The 24127-nt window shown below is 40.9% G+C and overlaps 1 protein-coding gene across 1 annotated transcript; it reads left to right on the forward strand.

Annotated features, from left to right (window-relative positions):
* Nucleotides 1–44: 44 nt before the first annotated feature.
* On the forward strand, nucleotides 45–24117 carry cers5 (ceramide synthase 5). The gene is made up of 10 exons (XM_070847458.1): nucleotides 45–290; nucleotides 11310–11415; nucleotides 13340–13470; nucleotides 13774–13831; nucleotides 13955–14005; nucleotides 15620–15712; nucleotides 18123–18251; nucleotides 18611–18717; nucleotides 19599–19755; nucleotides 23005–24117. Exons 1-10 carry the CDS (start codon nucleotides 118–120, stop codon nucleotides 23164–23166), a joined length of 1167 nt encoding a protein of 388 aa, XP_070703559.1. The 5' UTR covers nucleotides 45–117; the 3' UTR covers nucleotides 23167–24117.
* Nucleotides 24118–24127: the final 10 nt, after the last annotated feature.

Here is a 24127-nt window from a genome sequence, read left to right on the forward strand (position 1 = left end):
CGGAAAGTCATCATACAAGTGAGCCCAGAGGGAGGAGAGGCAAGTTCTCACACATCCTTTCTTTCGGAAAAGAAACGGATTTTCTTGTCTGCTCCGGGGGACCGAGCTCTGGGGAAAATGGCTGCTCTCTCAGCCTGGTTTTGGAACGAGAGGTTCTGGCTGCCGCACAATGTAACCTGGGCGGACCTGGCAGACCCAGCTCCCGGGGTGGAGTACCCCAAAGCTGGACACTTGTTTACTGCCTTGCCGCTGGCTCTGGGGATCTTCGCCGTCAGGATACTGTTCGAAAGGTTCGTATTTGCCGCCCATGCCTGTTGTTGTTTTGCAGAAGAGTTTTTTCCCCCCTTCCTTCACATCCACACAGTGATGGTTTGGTGGCAGTGAGAGGACCAGTGTGTGGTGACTCAGCTTCTCCCAAACTTTTACACCATTATTTCCCTCAGTGTCACTTGTTGTGCCTGCACAGCACAGTCCAACCAGACTTCCATCCCTGTGCTTTTTGTTCCGCCTGCAAAAGTGAGGAAGGTAATAATGTGATCACATGGCACTCAACACGCACTAATACACACTAATACACACTAATACATACTAATACACACTTGGATGCCAGCCAGCTGCAGGCCTTGCCACACAACCAAGAGAAGATGTCCTGGTGTCATTCATTTCACTGTTGCTGCATAATTGAGATTTCATAAAGTCATTTTTATTACTGACCTGATCCTTTCCCTCACTCATAGATACGCAGGGCCAAGCCTACTGCTCTAACACCACTTTACGAGGAGGGAAAGAGTGCAATTACACTTTAATGCAGTTGTAGGTGGGTCAGGCGAGGGTGAAGGGAGGTGACGTCGATCCCACGATTGCTTCATCAAATCAGATTCTCTTTGGAAAGCTTTGATGTTTTATTCAGCTCGATGTTATGGGAAGGCAGGCAGGCAGGCAGGCGGGGGGGATGATGAGGATGCTGACGAGCGAGTTTTTACAACCCCTGAGTTCATTAAAGAGGCATTAAAGTAAAGGCTGCTCCGCTGACAAGCTTGTTAGAAGATGTCAGAAAGGGGGAAAACACTGTCACTCGTTTCTGAAACTCTCTGAGACCGAAAGACCTGCCACAGTGGTTACAGCCGATATCGAGGCCATACAAGTTTCATTAAAGTGTTTGTTTAGCCACTGATGCCTTCTCTAATCCTCAGCGGTTTCCTCTTTCTACATCCTGACAAACCATAATGAAAGTGCTGGTTTGTGCATCCAGTAAATAGGACATGACAGCAGAGTATACACACAGTCCTCAACTCAAATGTCAGATAGCGACTTTTGTGAATATTACTATTATAATTACACCCAGCGTTAGTTTTTCATTGCATTTGTTATCTAATACTTTTCATTCAGTCAATGCATTATTAAAAATCACTGCAGTATTTTGCCTGCACAGCGTCGAAGCCAGTTGGAGGTCAGGTTTGGAGCAACGGGAGGTGTGATATAATAGTTGGATATCTCTGTGGCATTGTGAGACAGGACAAAAGAAAAGTGCACAGCTTCAGTCAGCGTTGAGCAACATGACAAAAGGAATGTGTCTGGAGATTGTATAATGTCCAGGTCGAGGCAGCTACTGTTTAGATATACCGTATAACACGATAGAATCATAGAGGTGCTTCACACTGCTTCCTATAGTTGTCTGACAACAAACAGAAACACACCTCTGCCGGTATAGATGATAGTCAGCAGTAATAAATATTCCTGTAAATCTGAATTGGGCAGGTGGCAGGAGGTGGCTCGTTGTCACTCAGGCATGGTTTGCAGACAGACTTGACGCCTACAGGGCCCGCCCCGTGCAGGGTGTCAGGCTTTGTCTGTCTTATTTGGAAATGGTCAAGTGGCTGCAAATACAGAGCAATCAGTAAGATGCTCACATAGTGCCGTGCCACCTGTCTCAGGTGCCAAAGCTGACCTCTCTAACGCGATGCTGTCCTCCTCCTCCTGATGTTATCAGAGAGCATTTACTCTGTCACCGCCTCACACTGTGAGCTGGCCGACCGCCTGCCTGCTTCATTTATTTATTTATCACTAAAAAGACATCACACCACAGCTTGAGTTCCTGCTCCTCTTTCTGCAGAAACTAAACACAGCCTGTGCTCTTGATCTAACACACACACACACACACACACACACACACAGACAGACAGACAGTGAGAGGGTCACACACTGATGAGGTTGAGCTCTGATGGGGGTGTTCTCTCAGAAACATGCTGCCACAGACTGCTTTTGATTCGTGACCTAATTCTAGTTATGACCTTTTTTTTTTTTCATGAAGTTGCAAAGTGGGAGTGGATCCTGTTTTTTTTCTTAGTTCTGTATTCCCATTTCAGTTATTTCTTAAAACAAAAGCCTCGATGTCACTTAATCGTGGGACTCTCCTGGATAACGTAACAATCCTATATTTTGATGATTGGGCCACCTGTTTTAATGAAAAATACATTTTTGTGGGGAATCAAGTAGTTGGCGAATACAGAACGCTTCATCGGTGCAGTTGAGAACAAAACTTGGTGCCAGAGTTGTTGAATTAGTCCAAAATTGACCTGGAATCTAAAACCAAATTGCAGATTACGCTTTCAGCTTTTTCTACAATGTAATCTTTACTTTTCTCCCGCCTTTATTAGCACACGTAACAGAAGTTTAGGCTCAGAGATTGGATGCTTCTTTCTGAAATGCACCCTGGGAGTCACAGTTCAGTTTGTATGTACGCAGGGTTACACCTTCAAACTAGAACCACATATTTTCTAACATAGTTTTTAATATTTCAACATTGTGATTTAACTAGAGGAGTTTCATGCCGATCCAGTCGGCAGAAGTGCTCCAACACCGGCTTTCTCATCAAATGACAATTCAGCTGCATTCATCATCACTCACTCGTCAACTGGCTTCATTCCTTTCAGCGCTTTTACTTTGGCGTTTCCAGTTAAAGCTGCAATGATTATTCAATCGACAAAAAAATAACCTGTAACTATATAATAATTGATTCGTTGCTTTAGTCGTTTTTTTTTCCACTGACACTTTTTGTCATAAATAAGAGTTACTTGAATATCTCTGGGTTTTGGACATGTGAATGTGTCGTCTCGGCCAGTGCAACACATTAACAGCCATTTTTCACTGACATTTTCTAGGCGAAACAATTAATTAATCGGCACATTAATTAGTCATGAAAATAATCGCTGGCTGCAGCCTCATTTCTGGCTCTATCTGGGCTCAGGTCTGAGTCTTTGAACATAAAAAAATGTTCTCTGAACCGCTCTGACTGTTCCTACACATTTTACCACAGCTGCGGCCAGCGCACACACCGACACTGACAATGACACTGACACTGACCATAAAGTGAAACTTTATCTTCTTGCAGCACTTCCAGTTTAACTGCTATTTCAACTCCTTTCATTTTGTGTTGTTCGACTGCCACTCCAACCACAACTTCCACTGTTTCACTGTTTCAACTATTTTGAATAATTCAGCAGTGAACACACGTGAATCCTCTCACACAAAATGTTCAGGTTGTAACTGAAGTGTATCCTATTCAGTCTTTGTCTTACAGTTTTATCTTCGACACCTGCAGTATGTGATAAATCAGATATTTCATCACTTCTATCAGTCAGGTAGGATTGTTTCAGGCACACATGATCTTGTGCTGTGCTGGATCAGTCAGTGTGGGCAGTGTGCTGGATTACGGGGGATCTATTTGGTGAAATGGAGGATCATATTTATATAATATTCACAAGTTTAGAATGAGCCCTTTTGTGTTGGTTTAACCCTCCATTAACTTGAATTGGGATAAAATGATGTATCTCTGCGGCTCCTCCTCTCCTCGACTTTCTAAATGTAGTCAGACCAAATGGATCAAATTCTTATAGCAAAACGTTCCATTTCACATTTTGGTTGATATCCACAGTTTTACTGACGTCTATTTCACCAAGTAAGTTCATGGGAAAGAATCCTTTTGGGCCCATTGGTATCACATGAGGGATGCCATTGTTCTAATTACACGATTTGGCCAGTACGTCAAATTGGCTTAAAAGCCCAGTGGACTTCCTGGAGGCTTGTTTCCATGGATGTACACAGGGAACTTGATGCAGTGTTTGAGGTGGGGCTCTGTTCATTCCTATGATAGTTGCTCAGTGGCACATGAAGCCAAAAAAAGTTTGACTTCCTGGGTGTTAAAGTACCTTAATCTTCCACATCGTTGGGCCCACAGAGCGTGCGTACTAGCGTCTCGATCCTGGCAAGCCAGCTAGCCCTCCACTAATATGAATGGGGACAACATTTAATATCCACCAGTGGAGGATTGTACTTGTTTTGCACAAGAAAAAGCAAAGGAGCATGAAATCTTGTTGGCCACCGTAGCTTCTCCTGCACACTTGTGAAGGTAAAGGTGAGCTGAGGGGTGTCCATTTGGTCCCAATCTGCAACCTCACAGCCAGATAGATGCCACTAACAAACATGTTTGCCTTTGTCCTCTCATTTTCATACATAATCATCAAGCGTGTCTGCAGAATTCCACCTCTGCTTACAGGCAGTTCCTCTTTCTGTCAACTCCTCCCCTTCTAGACCAGTTTCTTCTTGTTTGATCGTAATCATCGCTTTGCTGCTGGCAGTGACTTTGTGGATGAGAGCAGTCAGGCTGTTGTGTGTGTGTGTGTGTGTGTGTGTGTGTGTGTGTGTGTGCGCAGGCCTTGGCCCTTCTAAGCCGTGTCATGAGTTGACAGTGTTAAGACTACAAACTGTGATGTGTATGAGATTATGAGAAGCCTGACCTGCCATGAAATCTGTCGTGGCCCAGATTCCTCATAAAGTACCTACCAGGTATTTTCTACAGCTGCCATTAGCCTTCACTGTACTTCAAATGATATAATCTCTCGTGATAATTACTCAGTTAAGCATTAATGCATTTAGTCTGTTAGGATATATTTTAAAAAGTTTAATTATGTTTTTATGAATATGCAGACCATCACATATAGTAAACCATAATCACTGCACATATTCACAGCAGTGTTTTTCTGTTGGGTAATGACCATCAGAGATCCCATTCACATTTTGATTACTCTAGCATTACTCCAAATGAGAAAATAACAATTCAATTTATTGAGAAATCAGCTATTAGATCATTAGACATTTGTTTTAACATTTATAACATATTTCATGCAAGTGACTGATCTCCTGGTGTGATTTCCACATGGGGGTTTGCTGCATTTCCAGCAGGTGTTATCTGTTTTGTTTTCAGTCTTTTAACTTGACACTGCCTCCATTTTGGTGTCTGCTTTGGGACAGTTGGTTTGAAATGGGAACTGTTTGTAGGGGGCATGGTTTGGAGACTCTGGAACATTCTTGGGTTTTACAGCTTATAAAGAGGTGTTTTAATGTGCTGTAAAAAAGTGAAAAAGTTTTTATGACTTTTCTCGATGTAAAAAGCAACGTTTAAACGTTTAAAAGTAGCATCCCGACAGTTTGGGTCCTGCTTCTTACATCACAGCTCAGGACAGCAGAGCATAGCAGGTGCAGGGCAGCGAAGCTCACCTGTTTTAGAAATAGCATATGCAAATGAAACTGAGGACGGCTGGTAAAGAGACCTTTATGTTTGCTAGAGAAAATACAGACTTTTTTGTAAACGTCAGATACCAGCAGCATTGTATTTCTCAATTTAACGAATTCATTGCACATATAAATTTGAAAAGGGTCAAAGTGACCGTCATGGCCGTTCTAGTGTTATGAAAGTGAGGGTGGACCTGGAACAAAGTGTTGATGTGATGCATTAAACATCCTCCCTGTTCACTGCTCTGTTTATCACCCACATAATCTGGCATTGTCTCTCCTGAAGTCACGTTTCCTCCACGTAACTGTCAGTTTCAAAACATGCTGCCACTTCTCATCAAACGAAAGCCACAATTCCATCCAGTGCCCTGCTATGAATAGAGCCTAGGCCCTGGGACTGGGAATTTTTCCCAATGTCAAGGTTGTGGGCAGCTTGCGGCCCTCCCGTCAGGGCAGCCAGCGTCCGTGTGCACAGCCCAGACTGAGCCTGTCAGCCTTTGTGCATGTTGGGATGATCACGTTCTGAGGAGGAACAGGGATGTTGTGACGTTTTACATAAATAGATTAGCTTGCGTGTCTCGCTTTTTTCCCTCCTGTTGCTGCTGTTCACCAATTAGCGCTGCAGGCTCGGGCCTGCATGGGCTATTTCTGTCGGTTCAGCCTCCTGTCTGTCACACATTCGAGCGGCCTGTGCTTTCAAGAGAACCTAGATTGTGGCCTGAATCTGTGCCACATCAGCTCATCTCTTAGCTCACCCATGTTTGATGTTTAAACAGTTTAATAGAGAGATTGTTAGAGAGCTAATGTCGGCACTCAAAGCCTCCTGACGGAGTCAATTCAGGGTGAATCAGGTTCAGGGTGAACACGCTGCATCACATTCAGAGCCGTGCTGCTCTTGATCTTTCAGGTGGATCAAAATGCCGAACACTGATTGCTTCATTTTGTGAAGTGCTGCAAATTTAGAAGTGTTTTAAGCTCAAGGTGCACGTAAGCAGTGAAATATGGATTGTTGGATCATCATCATGCCACATGAATCAGAGCGATCACTACACCACGTTTTTGGACCAGTTTACTCTCAGTGTCATGAAAGTCATTAAAAATGTGAAGTGAAACTGCTCTTATAGGCCACTTCAAAACCTAAATCAGCAATCATATTTTTAGAAACACAGTTTTGGAGTGTATGATCACTATAAATAACTTTTGGTAGTCTGGATGGTGTGAACATTGTGTTACCAGCCACTTTGATGTCATTACTCTAAAGGTCCCGTCAGGACAAGGAGGAAAGTGCTAAGAAGTAAAGCTGTTTTTTGCAGGGAGACAATAAAAAAACAGGGAGGACAAGAAGTCCAAGTGGTTTTACATCAGACAAATGACTTTTTGTTTTTTTTCAGTTTTTATTTTCCTGCTTTTCTCAGAATGAAACACAATGGCTCAGGCATTTTGTGGTGAGTGTCGTATTCCCACAACCAGTAACTCTCCTTGTACACCGCTTACACAATGGAGGTTTCAGGGAATTTACTACGGGTTAGTATTTAGTTAGTTAGTATTCATTCTGCTGAGCAACTACCTGAAGCACCTGATTATATCATTATTGACTGGGCACCAGGTGAGGTTTATAAGGTAAAATGCAGCAGTTTTAATCTGCCCACACCACAAGTAGTTCTGCATCAGTGGGGCATTTGGTCTTGCCCTCGTTACATAGAAACGTATAAAAAGTGAAATAGTCTTCTGGAGCAAGTGAGCACTTTGTTTAGATAAAATTTGGCTCACCAGCATTTTATGCCACAGAGTGAACATACAGAATAGTTGTACAAATCTTGTGTTTGATAATAATAGTAATAATAATAATAATCTACCATGTTCAGGCCATCTTCAGAATATTATATTTAGTGAAGCCAAAAGCAGAGCATACTGGATTATAGCCTCCGGACTTTGATTGAATTGAAACAATCTTATCCTGTAGGTCTCCATTCAGCAAATGGTGACATGTAGGGCAAGGCAAGACAGCAGACGGGCACAAAACTGATTACATCTTGCTGGCATGATGATCAGCACTTACAGATAGAGATAAAATGGTTGTAGAAAGAACAAATTGTCATGATGAACCGATTATATTTTTAAAAACTGGTTATAGTACGCACTTGCAATTTGTGAATTAGAGTTTCTCATCTCAGGCTCCTGAATAGTAAAGCCACAGCAAAACTAATAGTAAACTGTGCTTTTTATATGTATTTTTATTTTAGGCTTCAGACAGAGAACTCTTTCAGCTGTATTCTGAGACATGTATGATCACATGATCAAGTAATACCGTGACATTTCAAGTTTTTTTCTGACTCACTTCTCGTCTCAAAGTTCCTTCACGAGTCTACACTTTTCTCCGAGGCATGAACATAGTTTGCATTCCTCCTTAACACTGAGGGGTATGGCCAGCCAAAAGGTCGATAGTTCAGCCCAAACTACAATTTATAATGCAGCGTCGTAGAGTTGTGCTATTACACGTCCACAGGGCATAATATTCACACATCTCAAGAGTATTGTGGGATTTTTAAGGGAATCGTTGGAATTTACTTTGCAGCTTGTTTTCATGCACTTGTCATCATCACAAGTCATTTCTCTGCAAACTGGCCTAAATGTTTGCAGCACAGTATTTTTCATTGCTTCTAATATATAAGAAAATGAATGGTGTGATTTTAGAAACACTGTGACAGTCATTAAAAATAATGAGAAGGTCTGGATTTTCTTTACCTACTTGCATATTTGTTTATCTATATAGCCTCATTTAAAGGGCAAGCGTGACTATTTGACTCTAAATCAACAGCTAACTAAACCTTGAGCTGCCCTGCAGAAACAGATGTGATATTGACCTTGTGGACTCAGAGCTGGTTATGTCCACAAATCTTAATTTTATTGTAGCGTGTAACATCACTGTGGTTACTTACTGACTTAGTACCACAGTGCTTGTGTTGTGAGGTCAGTTTAAGTGGAGCAGCTCCACATATTTGTCTGACAAAAGAAGGTTTTGGGTCTGTTTTTCCTCACTTTTACATGTTCATGCTCACACATCTAGATTTCTCAGGTTAAGACCACAGAAATGCAGCAGCCACACTGACAGTGCACAACCTCTTGAATGATTTATTGAGCCTGTTTTTATTCTGCTTGACAATAAAATGGTATTTAAAGGGATAGTTGTTTTAGAAATAATCTATTTTTGTTTTTCTACAGAAGAAGATATGAGTTATTCATTAGTAGTGAAATGAATGCATACTTAGCTACACTGGTGGTTGTGACATGTGTTCAGAGGTCTCAAAGAGAACTAACTACTCACAATATAACACTAAAAGTACTTTCTTTTCTTTATGATGTAAGGCTTTGTTTTTCAAGGTCAGTATATTACTATACACAAAGGCCCATTTGTTCCAGCCACATGATCTGCACAAAATCTGGCTCATACCCTGTCTGCAAGACGCAACCTGACCGAACCTGACTCACAGGTTGCTACGAAATTTTAACTTGTGTTCTTTCCTGTCTCATATTTGAGCTACAAGAAGGATTAATGGCTGCTGTGGACATGGAAAATATAAATATAATATGCATGATCATAGTACATATTAAGCCTACATGGTCACAAAGCAATCCACCAGCACAAAACACAAACCTATAATAGCTAATCAGTCTTTTTTTACATGTACATGTTGAGTGGTAGTAGCTAATTTAAGACGGTTAACTTATGACACTATAAACTGTTTCTCTTACCTGTTAGTCACAGTACAGCGTTCCCAAATTTGGTCAGATAGACAGTTATGATACCTAAGAGAGATTCTGCCAGCTGAACGTGACAGTTATGTCATAATGTAGAACAGTACTGCAGGCGGGGGTCATACGGGGTCATAATGTTCCCATAATGAGGAAGACATTTAACCAGCCAGGGTAATGCAACACATCACAAAAACAAGAACAGATTTTTACACAACTTTAATTTGATTAACTTCTGGGGTAAATAACATAACTGGAAATCCTGAAAGGATTAATGACACACCCAAAAGCCTAAAGTCTAAATTAAAGCGGCAAGCAGTGATGAAGGGGCCGTCGCCCCACACGGCTGCAGCACAGTTAGTGGAGGTGGAAGCTCTGAATTTTCAAGACTGTTGGACATTGAACTAACGTGATAAATATCGACTCTTGTGTCCACTATGTGGCGCTATAGAACACACTAATCATTTTGCTGTGTATCATTTAGACCCCACCGTGTTAATATTCTTGTTAATCAGTGGTGTAGGAGCCATGAGTAAATTGTTTTGTTGTAAGGTTAAGGGGCATATTGATTGTTGTTAGGTTTTGGCTATGATATTATTTTGTGATTGATTATATTGGATACTCACATGGATATGGGAGGGGATATTAGGCTAATAGACTCACCTGTTCACTTGGGAATGTCTGAGGGAGAGAGGGGGGGGTGTGCTGGGTCGCCGTATTTTTGTTGACCGCTGTTTTCCTGTGATCGCTGTGATTACTTTGATTATGAGTTTATGCACTTTATCATGAGTTGATCATCTTTTTTTCTGTCAAATAAAAGGCAAAATTTATTCTTTGAAATCCCAGTGAATTCTTTGGTTACGCGCGTCAGACAAACAGGCCCAACCTCAGTCCCTCAGCGTCTCTTGTTCGTTGAAGTCGCTACAAGTGGGTTGCATCATGTAGATGTCGTCAGGCCTGGACTTCCATCCAGCATGTGATATTTGGGGCAGATTGGAAAATGTTAAGTCAAGTTACAGCAGCTGCCTTTGTCATGGCAAAACATGTAATTTGCCTGCCCTGCCACAGCACACCACTCCACAAAAGCCCAAATTGGAAAACCGTGAAGGTTTTGAGATTCTGCTGATTCTGCATTTGGGGGCCCTGTGGAGCCTGATAGCTACTCTTAAGTCCAATCACTGCTGAACTTTGAAATGTTCACCAGTTCTGATCTGTGCCAATCATGGTTTTTCTAGTATACAAAACTAAAAATGTGATGGCGTAGGAGAATAATAATCTCTACAATAATAATAATATAATAATAAAATGTGACACTGTAACAGGGCTGTGTGGAGTTTCGCAGTTGTTATTCACCACCTTTTATAGCTCAAGTTTATTTAAAGCCCAGTATCACTGTTTACAGTCTCAAAGGGCTTTGCAAGCCCACATGTATACAAAACCATATGCAAGGTGGTCAACACCAGCGCTATCTGATGTGGAAGTATGTAAACCATTCAGAGGCTGATTTTTTTTAAAATTTGGATAATATGATATTCATGTGTTTTATTTATTTTTGTGTTCCTCAAATTTAAAAAGTATGTTCTCTTGCGTTGCACCAAACTATTTGTGGATTGTGAAAACAAAGTTGTTTTCCTCTCGTCTCTTATCTGAGAGGGCTTTTGGCCAGTTGTAATATTTTTTCTTACCTAAAAGAAGAACAAAAAAAACATTGGTGAATCCCTGAAATGAATGGGTACCAACGAAATAAAACAAATCATAAATACAAACAATGCAAACAAGAATAAGAGGAAATCTGATCGTGTGTCGCGTCCCTCATGAGGCCCGTGTTTGTCAGTTTTGAATGTGTGAAGGGGCCGTGGTTATCTGTCTGATCATTGATGCTATTTCAACCCAGGGCCAAACCAGTCCTGTATGTTTTCCTGTCAGAGCTTGTGTGCATAATTCAACAACACCATTAATCTCTCCCATTTTCACCTCTGACACAGGTTTATTGCCAGTACATGTGCCCGGAGTCTCCACATTAATCCAGGAGTTGGACGACGAGCTCAGCCCAATGCAGTGCTGGAGAAAGTGTTTACATCCATCACAAAGGTTTGACTTCTGCCTTTCTCCTCTAAAGAATCATTCAGTAACCTAAGGACTCATATTACACCACATCGTTCACATCATCTGACAACTCAAGATGGATGCATGGTCACAAAGTGAGTCACGAGTGTCAAACATACAGTGGCTTCACAACATAACACTGCATCCATTAAACTGACAGATGTTCAGGATGATGTGATTCCCTGTTTTTTAATGTGACATTGCATATATTGTTCAGAAAAGTTGGATGCCGATGTGAATCCTATTCACAAGTTGGACACTTGTAACTAAGACAGTTAGTAATAATCCACTACTGTCAGTATTTGGCTAAATGTGCTACTGAGATTTATGTTATGGATTATTTATAGAGGTTTATCAGTAATACAGCTGTTCAGTTAATGAAATAGTAAAAGTATTCACAAAAAAACTGCTTAACTGCCTAAAGATAAGCATGTCTAAAAAGCTTAATGTTTCATTACCATACGTCATCGTATATTATCATCCATCACCACAGAATACCGTATGGTACCATACCGTAGAATACTGTACATTACCATTTGTTACCACAGAATACATATTACATATTGCATATTACTGTATCATAATATATTACCATACGTTACCGTATATTACCATGCTTTACCATAGAGTACCGTACATTACCACAGAATATTGTACTTTACCATAGAGTACTATATGTTACTGTACATTACTATACATTATACATTAACCACATTACCATGTTACTGTACCTTATTGTACATTACCATAGAACACTAAATGTTACCGTACATTACCATTTGTTACCATAGAAGACCGTTTATTACTGTGCAATACCATATGTTATCGTACTTCATCACAGAATACGGTACATTACCGTACAATACCATAGAACACGTAGATCACCATACATTACCGTACATCACCATACGTTGCCATATATTACCATAGAATACTGTACATTTACCATAGAATACCATAGAGTACCGACACACAGATACAGATTTGCTCAAATGTAAAAAAAACTAAAAATAAACAAAGTTGAGTATGATATGATATGAAAGTATGATAGTGAGGGTGCAGGTGCTCTGGCTGCTTCATTCCTCAGGCGTCTATGGCAATAAGACAGAACAGCGACCATAGCGGAAGAGAAAATAACACTGTACACTGGGCTGAAACTGTTAATTTTACTCTTTCTCTGTCCTTGGTGAATCAGTTCAGGATGCGCTATTGAGTAAATGGAAATTGTCTTTAACACAGGCATTATATGTGAGATGTTATATTATAACATAAAATATAATATTTCCCAGACCTCCAGTAAGACTTGTTCAGTATACACTTTACAAGAGCAAGACCAAACTCGTCTGTCATAAAATCAGATGCAAGAATTAAGTGAATTCTTTTCTCCAGGTGCTGAATTTACTTTCTTGTGCTTCACATTCTGTATAACTCTAGACGAGTTGAAGGGGTGGAGGGCTTACATATAGAGGCACGGTAATTTATTGTTAATAGGTGAAATCACTGCTGCTGGCAACGAGCTGAAAAGTAGATTTCACATGGATTTTGTTTGGTTGGTTGAAATTCCCTGAAAGGAACTGAACTTGGGCAGAGCAGCGTGTGACGAAACAGTTATACAAGAGCACATTTCTGTCCTGATCGTAACATTTGCAGAAAAAAAAAATTCACTTCTATTGTGGCAGCTTGCAGTTTTCACTGAAACTTTTAGTGCCGAAGTTCTCCCGATAACCCGTGTTTGCTGACTTCACATACTCTCGCTGACTCTGTTATCTTGAGAGTCTCAGAGATTAAAGCCCAAATAGTGATTTATTAGCAAAATCGCAATATGCCAATGCTAGATCTGGACACAGTGTGTGTATATAATATCTTATGGCTTTTATCTATCTTTTATCTTTCTTTTCTCTCTGCACAGAATCCAGACTCTCGCCATCTGGATGGCCTGTCCAAGCAGCTGGACTGGGAGGTGCGGAAGGTCCAGCGTTGGTTCAGACAGCGCAGGAACCAGGACAAACCCAGCACACACACTAAGTTCTGCGAGAGCATGTAGGTTAATGCCTGTTGTGTTCACCTTTAACCCGTCTACTGCCTTGAGTATGGTTGCCTTGACAATGGTTGTGTTTTCTGTGTAGGTGTGGTATGATGTTGTGTGTATGGTCCTGAATTGCTATCTTTGTGAGGACCATCTTAGACCATCCAAGTGAGAGCTTGTCGGCCGGTCCGTGTTTCTTCACGGCCTGCTTATCTTTTAAGACTTGGATTTGGATTTGAAATAAGAATCAGGATCAGGTCACTTTGGTGTTAAGATTGTGACAACTCATGTATTGCTAACTCCTCTTTTACTTCCAGGTGGAGGTTTACGTTTTATTTGTGCATATTTACCTATGGGTTTCGGTTTCTGTGGCAGGTGAGCTAACCTTCAGGAGAAATTTTCTGTTAGCAGTTCTTTCATTGAAAATGTTTGCTGGGTCTATTCTGTGGATAGTAGCGTTTTTGATTGTTTGCTGAACTAACACATGTTTGTCTCTAGTCCCCTTGGATGTGGGATACAAGGCAGTGCTGGTACGGTTACCCCTATCAGGTATGATGTCATTCTGATCCCTGTCTATATAGTCTACAATCCTATCCAATGCGACAACGTCAGCCTCACAAATTAGCTTAGAATTGAACCAAAAACATTAAGAACTGTAACAGTCACTGACTGGTGAACAGCTGTGATGAAAAACAGCCTGTGTTGACTTTTTTCTTCTCTGATTTCACACTTGAGTAGACGACAGCGTTTGCTTTCACCTCACTGCCTTTTTATGGTTCTTGTATTAATGAAAATGTTTCATAAACGCAATATTAATATCATTTTGAGACACAATTATTATTTAGTTTATAAAAAAGGGCCTCTGGTCCTCAGCTCTGATTGGCTGGCTAGATTTTAGCATTTGTTCATGAGACATATGTGACTCTAACCCCTAAAATGCGCAGTAGAAATGTGCTTTTACACATGTGTTCAATCAATATTACACCCTTTCAGATACTCAAGTGTTTAGCAACCACGTTGCTGAGCTATGATTAGTCATGGTTGTATTATCATCACTTAAAGATGTATTTTACCTTTGCAAAGATGGGCTTTTCTTAAAACTCGGCTGTGTATGCAGTAGAAAGGTGCAAATATTTCTGAAATGGATGCTACATGATGAGAGAAAGCAGAGAAAAAGAGCTGTGGTTTTCCTTTTTAATAAAAAGCTAGAAAACTCCCTGGCCCCCTGACACTAGACTGTGGTGGCCTCCTCCTCCTCCAAGTCTTTCCCTTTAATATCTCTGGCTGTATCAGACCATTAGGGGCTATGTTGTGTGTCAGTGGGCAGGACTGATTTATGGCAATATTGGATTTTATATCATTTTTGCAGCGATGTGATGAGTTACATTTATTTATTTTTTTAAATTCAGTGGATCAGCAAAAACAAAATGTTTCCCTCTGTTTTTTTCAGTTGTATCTCTCCAGTTAATCTCCATTAAATTTCCAGGAAATATGCTGCATCACCATATATATGTCAATATCATAATTACCGGTTGACTGATAAATCAGTAGATAGGATTTGTCGGTCGATATCCAGATATTTAATTATTTTTGTATATTTTGGCTGAAAAGTAGCAAAAAATTGTACGACAGAAATGCCAAGTTAGGTTTTAGGCAATTTAGAAACAATTCCAACATTACATAACTTTTTCATCAGAGCCCACACGAGTACATTTTTCAGCTGTAAATGCTTAGTATGTATTTTAGTAACCATTAAAAAAAATCAACAAATGTAAAGAATCAGTTTCAAATCATTTTATAATGGTTAAAGCTGGAAACGTGCCACAGCTGAAACATGTTTCATACAGTCAAAGGCTTCATCTGATCTTTCGGGAGTAGAGAGAGAGAGATTTTAAACCACTACTACAAACTGCAGACTGTCCGTCGTCATTAACACCCTTTTTTCCCAATGAAATGAGGGCTTGTGTGGACTGAAGGCACATCGTCACGCATGACATGATTCACTGAAGAGTAGGGCCTTATTGCGCCTCATTGCTTAAGTAACTTTTGGCTCTCACTGAGCCAGGACGTGTGCCAGGATGTCATTCTTTCACTCAGTGCTGTGTGATATCCTGTGTAGTTTGTTTTTAAAGACGAACACTTCTGTCCCGTCTGTCTCCTCAGGTCATGACTCCAGGTCTTTACCACTACTACGTGACAGAACTGGCCTTCTACTGGTCACTCATGTTCTCCCAGTTCACCGACATTAAGAGGAAGGTGAGAGCAACCAAGCACACTCACTCTGTCTCTGTCAGACCACACTGGATACGCCTCCCTGTAAAGACATTAGTTAATATGTCCATTGTTCCTCATTTGGCTGTGGCACAGATTGTGTGTGCCTGTGTGTTTTTCAAACGCATGCTTTGTTACAAGCTCTTACAGTTGTGTTTATTTTGGAAAGGTCACATGTTTTTGTTTTTTGGGAGGGGGCGAGGCACAGCTGGTGCTGCTCAGTCTGTGAATGCTTTGTATTTTCAGCACGAGGGCACCCACTGTCATGTGATGGAGCAGGATAGAGCCGGCCTAACTCTATTAGAGCTATATGGAGAAATTCCAGCGTATTAGAGCTGGAGTTAGCTACAGCCACTTGCCTTTAATGTTTTAGATGTTTTCTACAGCAAATATCTGGAATGTGATTCTGGATTCTGATAAGATGTTCAGCTTGTATTGTCTCAGTAGGCTTGTGTTTATCAAGTTGAAGGCTCTGCCAAGAAGGTTATGTTTTCAGTTCAGTTTTGTCTGCTTGTCAGCAGGATTACCATTAGATTTTGGATCAGATCCGACTAACGAACAGGCAGTGATACTGACCACATAGTAACACTGGTGTCTATGGCAAAGTGAATGGTGTGGTGTGACTAAACACGCAAACAAAACATGTTTTTTAATATAATTCCTATAGTCTTTAAAATATATCCAGATACAGTGGTTGTGCTTGCACGTTTGCGTATCATAGAAAACTGAACTATTGGCCTTGGCAGAGGTCCGCGCTCTCTGAGTGGCCGTCTAGTTATTCACTGTGATTACTTTACTGGTTGCATCAAACCACAAAGATAACGAGACGGTTTTTCCAAAACATGCAAGGGAGCCAGTATTCATTATACTTCATTATGGTGATTTTAAAATTGGAACTTGTCGACTGAAGAAGATATTTTAGAGAGAGTCAGTCAGGATGGATGTTGCATTTTACAAGCTCAGTCTGGAGTTAAAAAGAGTATTTTACACAACACTCTTTGGTTTCCTTGCTGTTGTAGAGACCAACAGGCTATTAAAACTGAATGTGTGAATGTAAAGACTAAGATACTTTATCTGAAGTTGGTAGGAAATATTGAGCAATCAGTCCTCAACCCATTTAATGTATTGATGACCAAATGTAAATTTTTTTAGTCTGGCTCCATAAATCAGGCACAAGCACTGCGTCACTTCACTTCACTTTTAACCGCATCTGTTTCCTCTAAAAAAACAAATGTTGTCTGTTAAGAAACAACGGGGATGAAATCCAGGACTTATTAGCACTTTTGTTCACACTGCTGCAACATTTGATGCACCCTCTCACACCGGTCACACATCGGGCTTTTGTTACCACTTTGTAAAAGTGTGAGTGTCGTGAATGGTTGCCAAGGAGACACAGTAATAAAACATTTATAGAGAAGAACTACATCCGGTGCAAAGAGCACTGACGTATATCCACTGTTTCATTGGCTTTCAGTCTTGTGACATGAATAAATTGTTTTTGTGTGAGGTTTTTTTTTTCTTTTTCTTTTTTTTGCTTGGCTGATGCAAACAACACTCGTAGATATACGTAGTCATATCGCACATGATTTGTGCATCATTTAATTATAATGCTAAGTTCACGTGTCACTCATAAACCTTTCAACAGGCTGGTGTCGGCATAGATTAGCGGCTCTTATGTCCACTCCACCAGGTGTCTGTCTAGCTTCTGTAACAGCAGGCCCTTGATTAAGATGATTGTGTGTTTGTTGTCATTGCTCCCAACACTGGATCACTTGGCCTGGAAAAAACGCATCTCTCCTCCACTGTGACTGCTTTAACATCTCCACATAATTAAAACAAATTTCAATGAATTTTTATCCCCATCAGAGCCTCTACCTTCAGTCTGTTCAAGACTTCAATGGATATTTGTACAATCTTGTGTACTTGTAGACTTATTTTCTATCTGTTTACATTTTCTGTAGATCACTTTATTCTCACTGAGGCTAGAGGCAGTTATTCTGTGTACTCGATCACTATGTCACTTCCTTTTTTTTCTGTTTTAGTGATCTGCCATTTGTTCAATATGTTGTTTTTCTTGACTTGTAACTTTATTTTCTGAGGGCAATGTTTTTTTTGGTATTTCTTCTTTATGTAATAGTGGCAGTACAGGCAGGAAACCTGTAGAGAATGAGGGATGTGACACACAATAAGAGCTGGAAGCAAACCGGAGGTGTTGTGGTTGTATGTGTCTTAACCGCCAAGACGCCGCTACTGTAACAGTTTCTGCCCTCAAAGGCAATGTTGTGGGATTTGTGTAAAAAAAAAAAAAAAAGAAACTCCACACAGCAACACAAGTTTACAGGTAAGCATTCAGCGAACCTGTCTTCTAACCTCCTCTCTATCTTTATAATTTCAGGACTTCCTGATCATGTTCGTCCATCACCTGGCTACAGTCAGCCTGATCAGCTTTTCCTACGTGAACAACATGGCGCGAGTCGGGAGCCTCGTCATGTGCGTGCACGATGCCTCTGACTTCCTGCTAGAGGTCAGACCGACTGTCATCATTCATTGCGAAATTTGAGTTGCACTGCTCAAACCACTTCATGTTTGAGCAGCTGTCTACACACTCAAATAGCATGTACTTAACTTTACCTCAGACCAATGTTTGGGTCATAGCCTACTCGAATATTTTAGATTGATGTCTTATTGCCATTGCAACTTTTCTTTCCTTTTCCTTCACATTAGTTGAATAGAGATGAATTCTGATTGTTGTCTAGTGTTTCCTGTCACTTCCTCTTGGCTCAGATCCAATCAGATTAGTATGAGCCCAGGTATTAGATGGTAAAGGATTACACTCTGCACAAAACTTACCACAAACTCAGACTTAATTTTCTTTTCCCACAGGCAGCAAAGCTGGCCAACTACGCCAAGTACCAGCGCTTGTGTGACTTCCTCTTCATTGTGTTTAGTGTGGCGTTCTTCATCACACGACTTGTTATATTTCCTATATGGTGAGTTCTCAGTGCCACCTCCAACCTCAGAGTGAATATAACTACTCTGCCATAATATGGCAAATAAAAGGCTTTTATGTTATTTTCAATATGGAGGAAATGTGAAGTCAAGAATAATGATAATCTTGAAGGTGGCTGAGCTCAGGTTGGAAAATGTTTGCTGAGCAACTTCTTGTAGCTTTGTCTTTATGTGCTAATGGTTACAAACAAAAAACATTGTGCTCCCATATCCAGGAGCTGCAGTTTGTAAGGCTGGTCAGCGGCACACAGCCTGGACTCTGTAAACATGGTTGAGACCACCATGCTTCGTTGTTTAGGAATAACTAGAAAGTGATGTAACTGCCACCAGCTAGTGAATCAAATGCGACATTTTCCAGGACAGCTTCAGCCCAGGAGCACTGCAGAGATCTGTGCTAACGCTAGATAGCGAATATTCCTTGACAGAGACCTGAATGTTGAAGCGTAACCTCTAGAGAGACGGACAATAGGGAACCTGTCACTGGTGAAAGTAACCTGAGCAGCTATATTCAGTGTCTTGGTGTGGATGAGTGATAAAGCTAGTGTTGCCGGTGCAGCTACCTGGGCTGAAATCCATACCTCTGCTGGGGGAGGTGTGCCTGTTGATAACCTCCTGCCACTCACCGGGATTTAAAGGAAGACATGACCTCACCAACCCCTCACATGACATGACAGCAGATCTATGTTACTCGCCCACTTGTTGCTGTTGGCGTCTCAAATGGGAGTTACAATCTGTACTGAGCCTCATTGGACAAGTGCTGCTTAATGATGTGATTAAAGTACGGCTTGACTGTGTCGCCGGGATAAATCGAAGACCATAAAGGCAACATATGCCTTCATCTGTTTTTCTCCTCGTTTTCTAGGATCCTGAACTCCACTATGTTTGAGAGCTGGACCATAGTCGGGCCGTACCCGTCCTGGTGGCTCTTCAACTTCTTACTGCTGGTCCTCCAAGTGCTGCATATCATCTGGTCCTACCTCATAGCCCGTATAGCACTCAAAGCCATCCTGCGGGGCAAGGTGGGTCACCGCACAGACTTGGAGGTCACTGACGGGTACCGAAACGTAGGGCTGAAACAATTAGTCCATTAAATTGCAATTTGAAATTAAAATTCACTTGTTCCCGTCGCGCTAATGTGAAGTTTTGCTGCTTTTCGATGTCGTATGTGATAGTAAATTAAATATATTTGGGTTGTCGACTTCCGGTCAAACATAACCAGACATTTAAAGATATCCACCTGAGCTCTTAAAAACTGTAATGGATATTCATTTTGTCTGTAATGAAAATCATCATTAGTTGTAGCCCCACTGTTATGACCTGCTGAATGGTTTGACATCCAACACATCCAAGCGTTTCCTTCAAAAGAGCATTTGGTTAAAAAAACAAAAAAACAACAGTTTTCCATCTACATACGAATAAGTATCTTCTAACAAAGGTGTCTTTAATTTTCTGATGTAAGCGTCTGTTAGATTCACCTCTGTGCAGGGTAATTTCATGAGGTTTAGTGCAGCTCCAATTCCAAAGTCCAAAGTGGCTTAAATAAAAAAAACAAAACAATGCTTCACAACACTTTAATACTATTGTGTCAACAAAAATCTGTTGACTCCAAAACATAAACTCTAAAACTTCGCAGGAACATAACAAGGCTTAATTTTAACCGTCATGTTTTCAAGGTGAGTTAAAAAAAAACTGCTTGATCTTTAACATAATCCTGTTACATCTAAACAATCACTCATGTAAACCGAAAATCTTTTAATATTTAAAAGGAAACGCTCCTGTTATCAGATTTGTTTGTTGTCGTCTCACACCAGAGCGAAGCTCATCTAGATGTTCTGACCTTTGACCCTGCGCATGCTGCACATCGAGGGAGGCTACTTAACTATGGTACCTGCTCATGAGAGCAGCTGGAGAAGAGGTGGATTTTGTCATCGCTTTAGCAACATGCTTGCTGTCGTTTTAATGTCGACTGGCTCGCTAATGAAAACTATTGTAAAAAATGGCTTTGGAGGGGAGCCACAGAGAGGAAGGCGTAGTGCCAACCAGCAGGAAGGAGATCGATTTTTATTTTTTTGCAATTGCATTAATAGTAAAAATTGAGATGTGATGATAAAAGCTCTGAGAGTCTGGAAATATTTGATATTACCTTGAAAGTGCTTACATTTTTTAAACAGTTTAAAAACTGACGAAACCCCTGGTTTGGTTTTAATAATTAGAAGAGTGTTGGAAGGGAAGAAGAACACCAAATAAACATTAGTCCAAACCAGTCATCTATCTACGAGCACAATGTTTATTGAACTGTACAACATAACAGCCGAGCTATTTTGGGTGATGAATTTGCTGCCTCTATACTTTTTTCCAAGCTGTCCCTGACTCCCTGTCTCATTCTCTCTGCAGACGCCGTTTGTTTCCTCTCCCTCTGGGATGAGAGAGGGAGATCCTGTCTTTCTGTCTGTCTTTGTCCACTGAGCCCTTCTCCGCTACTCTCTCGCTTCTCTCCGTTTGCTTTGTCCACTTGAAACCTTTACCTTCTCTGTTTTTGGCTGTAAGTTTCTGTTGACTCCCTCCGCTGTGATGCCCTTCACATATCTTGATTCCATCCGTCCCGTCAGTTTCCATTGCGGGCTTCAGTGTAGTTGCAGTGGGTTTAATCTGACAGCTGCTGCACTAGATCAGCACTTAGAGAGACAGCAATACGGGGAGAGTTATAAATGATGAGTAATGTGGCAATAGTGGCATGAATGTCAGGTATGTCCAGCTGTTTCTCATTAGGCAGGAGCGTGTTAACATTGTCTCGCACCACCACCGTGTGGTTATGATGAACACAGGTGATTTGCATGAATAATATATCTATTTTTTACATCATAGTTTCAATTTATTTCAAACAGAACAACAGTAGCATATCGAATTGCATATTTGAGCATGAGGCTGCACTATAAAACACACCTTTCATCAGACTAAACAGTGGTTCACAACCACAACTACTTTATTGCTTGTGACCTCCTTGCAACTGCTCATTGGTTGCATTTCTATGCGCTTCAATCCAGGACTGCACCCGAATCAGGATATTCAGACTCAACACCGATGTGTCAGCTTTTTTTTATCTATAAATATTTTTTAATTCTAATAAATACACAGTTTTTCCTTCAGTACACCTCACCTACAATCAGGAGAAATATATGATTCACTTGGTCTGTCCAGCGCACCTGCCGAGCAGCTGCCTCACACACAACTCCTATATCAGTTACGAGTCTCATGTTTTATCAGTGACGCTCACGTTTTGAAGCCTTTGTTTTCACACCACAGATGGCATTTCCACACAGTCACAGGAATAAAGGAAAAAAAGTGCATCCTGGTCACGGTTCAGTCATAAAATCCTAGCACACCACAGAGTTTCTCTCCTGTGTGGCTCCTGACTGGCTGCTCTCACTGAACTGACACCTGCAGCTGGTTCATAGATACATTGTAAAACTACAACATGTCACAAGAAAGAAACAAAGACTAAAGTCAGACAAATAAACATTGTCTCAGAATGCATTTTTTTCTTATTGCTTACCTGGTCAATGATTTTATGGTTCATCTTGCGTCTGAGCTAGATGGACTATGGACAGTAACGAGCATTGTCTCTATTGTCATCGTGGTATTATCTGATCACTGACCAACTGGGTTTTTGAATGTGAGCTCTGTGTACTGGGCTGATGTTGAGGTACAGTGAATGACCTCTTAGTATTTAAGGATTAAAGTCACATCTAGTTTAGACTCAGCAGCATGTGAGGTTTCCTAATGCAGTTTTAATAATACAGATTCAGATACAACTGCAAGTAGGTGGTTACACCAATCGTAAATATTACAAACACTTCAGCACTGGTTTATTTAATTATTTATTTTTGTAAAGTCACCACCCAGCAAAGGTGAACCATACAGAATTAGTCCCGCCCATCCAGGAACATGATAGGATACTCCAAAAAGTATATATATATATATATATATATATATATATACACACACACACACACACACACACACACACATACACAGAATGTACATATGGGCATGTATTTATTATTCTAAAACTAGTCTAATCCCATTTTAAATTACTCATTTCTTATTTATAGCAGTGTTTTTAATGGTGATAGATGAAAGATGGACATTTTTCATTTAGTTTTTTCCATTATTTTGTCTGATCTCTGAAGTTTGTGCTTATTCTTTAAGTGTCATAAGACGGAATAAACAAGAGCTTTTCGACGTTTCCTCCTCCATCTGCCTTCTAGGTGTGCAACGACGTCCGCAGCGACATTGAGAGCAGCTCAGAGGAAGAGCCCGACACGCCCACAGAAGGCCTCAAGGCTTCTCACACTCCCAAGGGAGAGAACGGCACCAATGGCCACTGCGCTGCCGCCAAAGCTCGGGTGCAGAACCACAGCAGCTGGTGACACATAGCCTGAAGCTGGGAGCCCCCTGCAGTTCGTCCCTCACAACGTTTGTCCTGTGACATTCCCTGGACACGAAAGGCTCACACCCGCCCCACACACACACTCACACACACACACACACACAAACAGAGTCTACCGTCACTTGTTACTGACAGTGAGTGCGCACAAATACACACGTTGGTGAACTGACGTTGGATTTACAGACACTGACATCTGCTTTGAAGAGCCCTGTAATGACATGTAGGACACAACTCAAGAGGCAACATGTAAAAGCTGAAACCACATGGAAATGAGTTGAAGCAAGTGATTTGCGTAGCCTTATTTTTTTCAAAAGATGGGATTTATTTGCTGCCAGATTTCGGTCGGTTTCAATGTTCTCTCCCAGTTTTATTGGTCGGATGAACTTTGATTATTTTTGTTTTGAGGGTAAATTCACACTGAAGCACGAAAGGGAAGAAAACTGCTGCAGCACTACTGTCGGGGGGGTTGGGGGTTATACTTTGAGGTGTGTTGCGCTTCTAATCAGTGATGTCACAGCAGGCATTACACATAGAAATAACTGTGATTTTATCAGCTCCTACAAAGGACACCTGCTCTGTGTGTGTGTGTGTGTGTGTGTGTGTGTGTGTGTGTGTGTGCGTGTGCGTGTGCGTGTGTGTGAGAGAGAGAGAGAAAGACCAGAAGTACAACACACTTGAAGGTAAAAAAAAAGCAGCAGTTCCTACCGATTGTGATTTTTGTGGATTTACCCTTTAATCAAATTGTTTGTGACTTGTTTGTTTTACTGTTTTTTTTACTTCTTCTTCTGAGACCAAATGTTTATGAAATTGTTTGACACTGCCTATAGAGGAATCCAGGTATGAGGACTGTACTAAATGTGTGGTATCACGTTCTCACTTGAGTGCCTTGTAAAAGCGTATTTCCAAATATATTCTGTTGTTGAAACATGTCCCTCTGTTGT

The sequence above is a fragment of the Pempheris klunzingeri genome, chromosome 2, assembly GCF_042242105.1.
Source record: "Pempheris klunzingeri isolate RE-2024b chromosome 2, fPemKlu1.hap1, whole genome shotgun sequence".
Classification (NCBI taxonomy): domain Eukaryota; kingdom Metazoa; phylum Chordata; class Actinopteri; order Acropomatiformes; family Pempheridae; genus Pempheris; species Pempheris klunzingeri.

Excerpts from the sequence above, each read along its gene's own strand:
- cers5 (XM_070847458.1), top strand. The coding sequence starts at position 118 with ATGGCTGCTCTCTCAGCCTGGTTTTGGAACGAGAGGTTCTGGCTGCCG. Across the intron at positions 14,006-15,619 it reads GGTACGGTTACCCCTATCAG|GTCATGACTCCAGGTCTTTA; the intron begins GTATGATGTCAT and ends CTGTCTCCTCAG. Across the intron at positions 18,252-18,610 it reads CCTCTGACTTCCTGCTAGAG|GCAGCAAAGCTGGCCAACTA; the intron begins GTCAGACCGACT and ends CTTTTCCCACAG.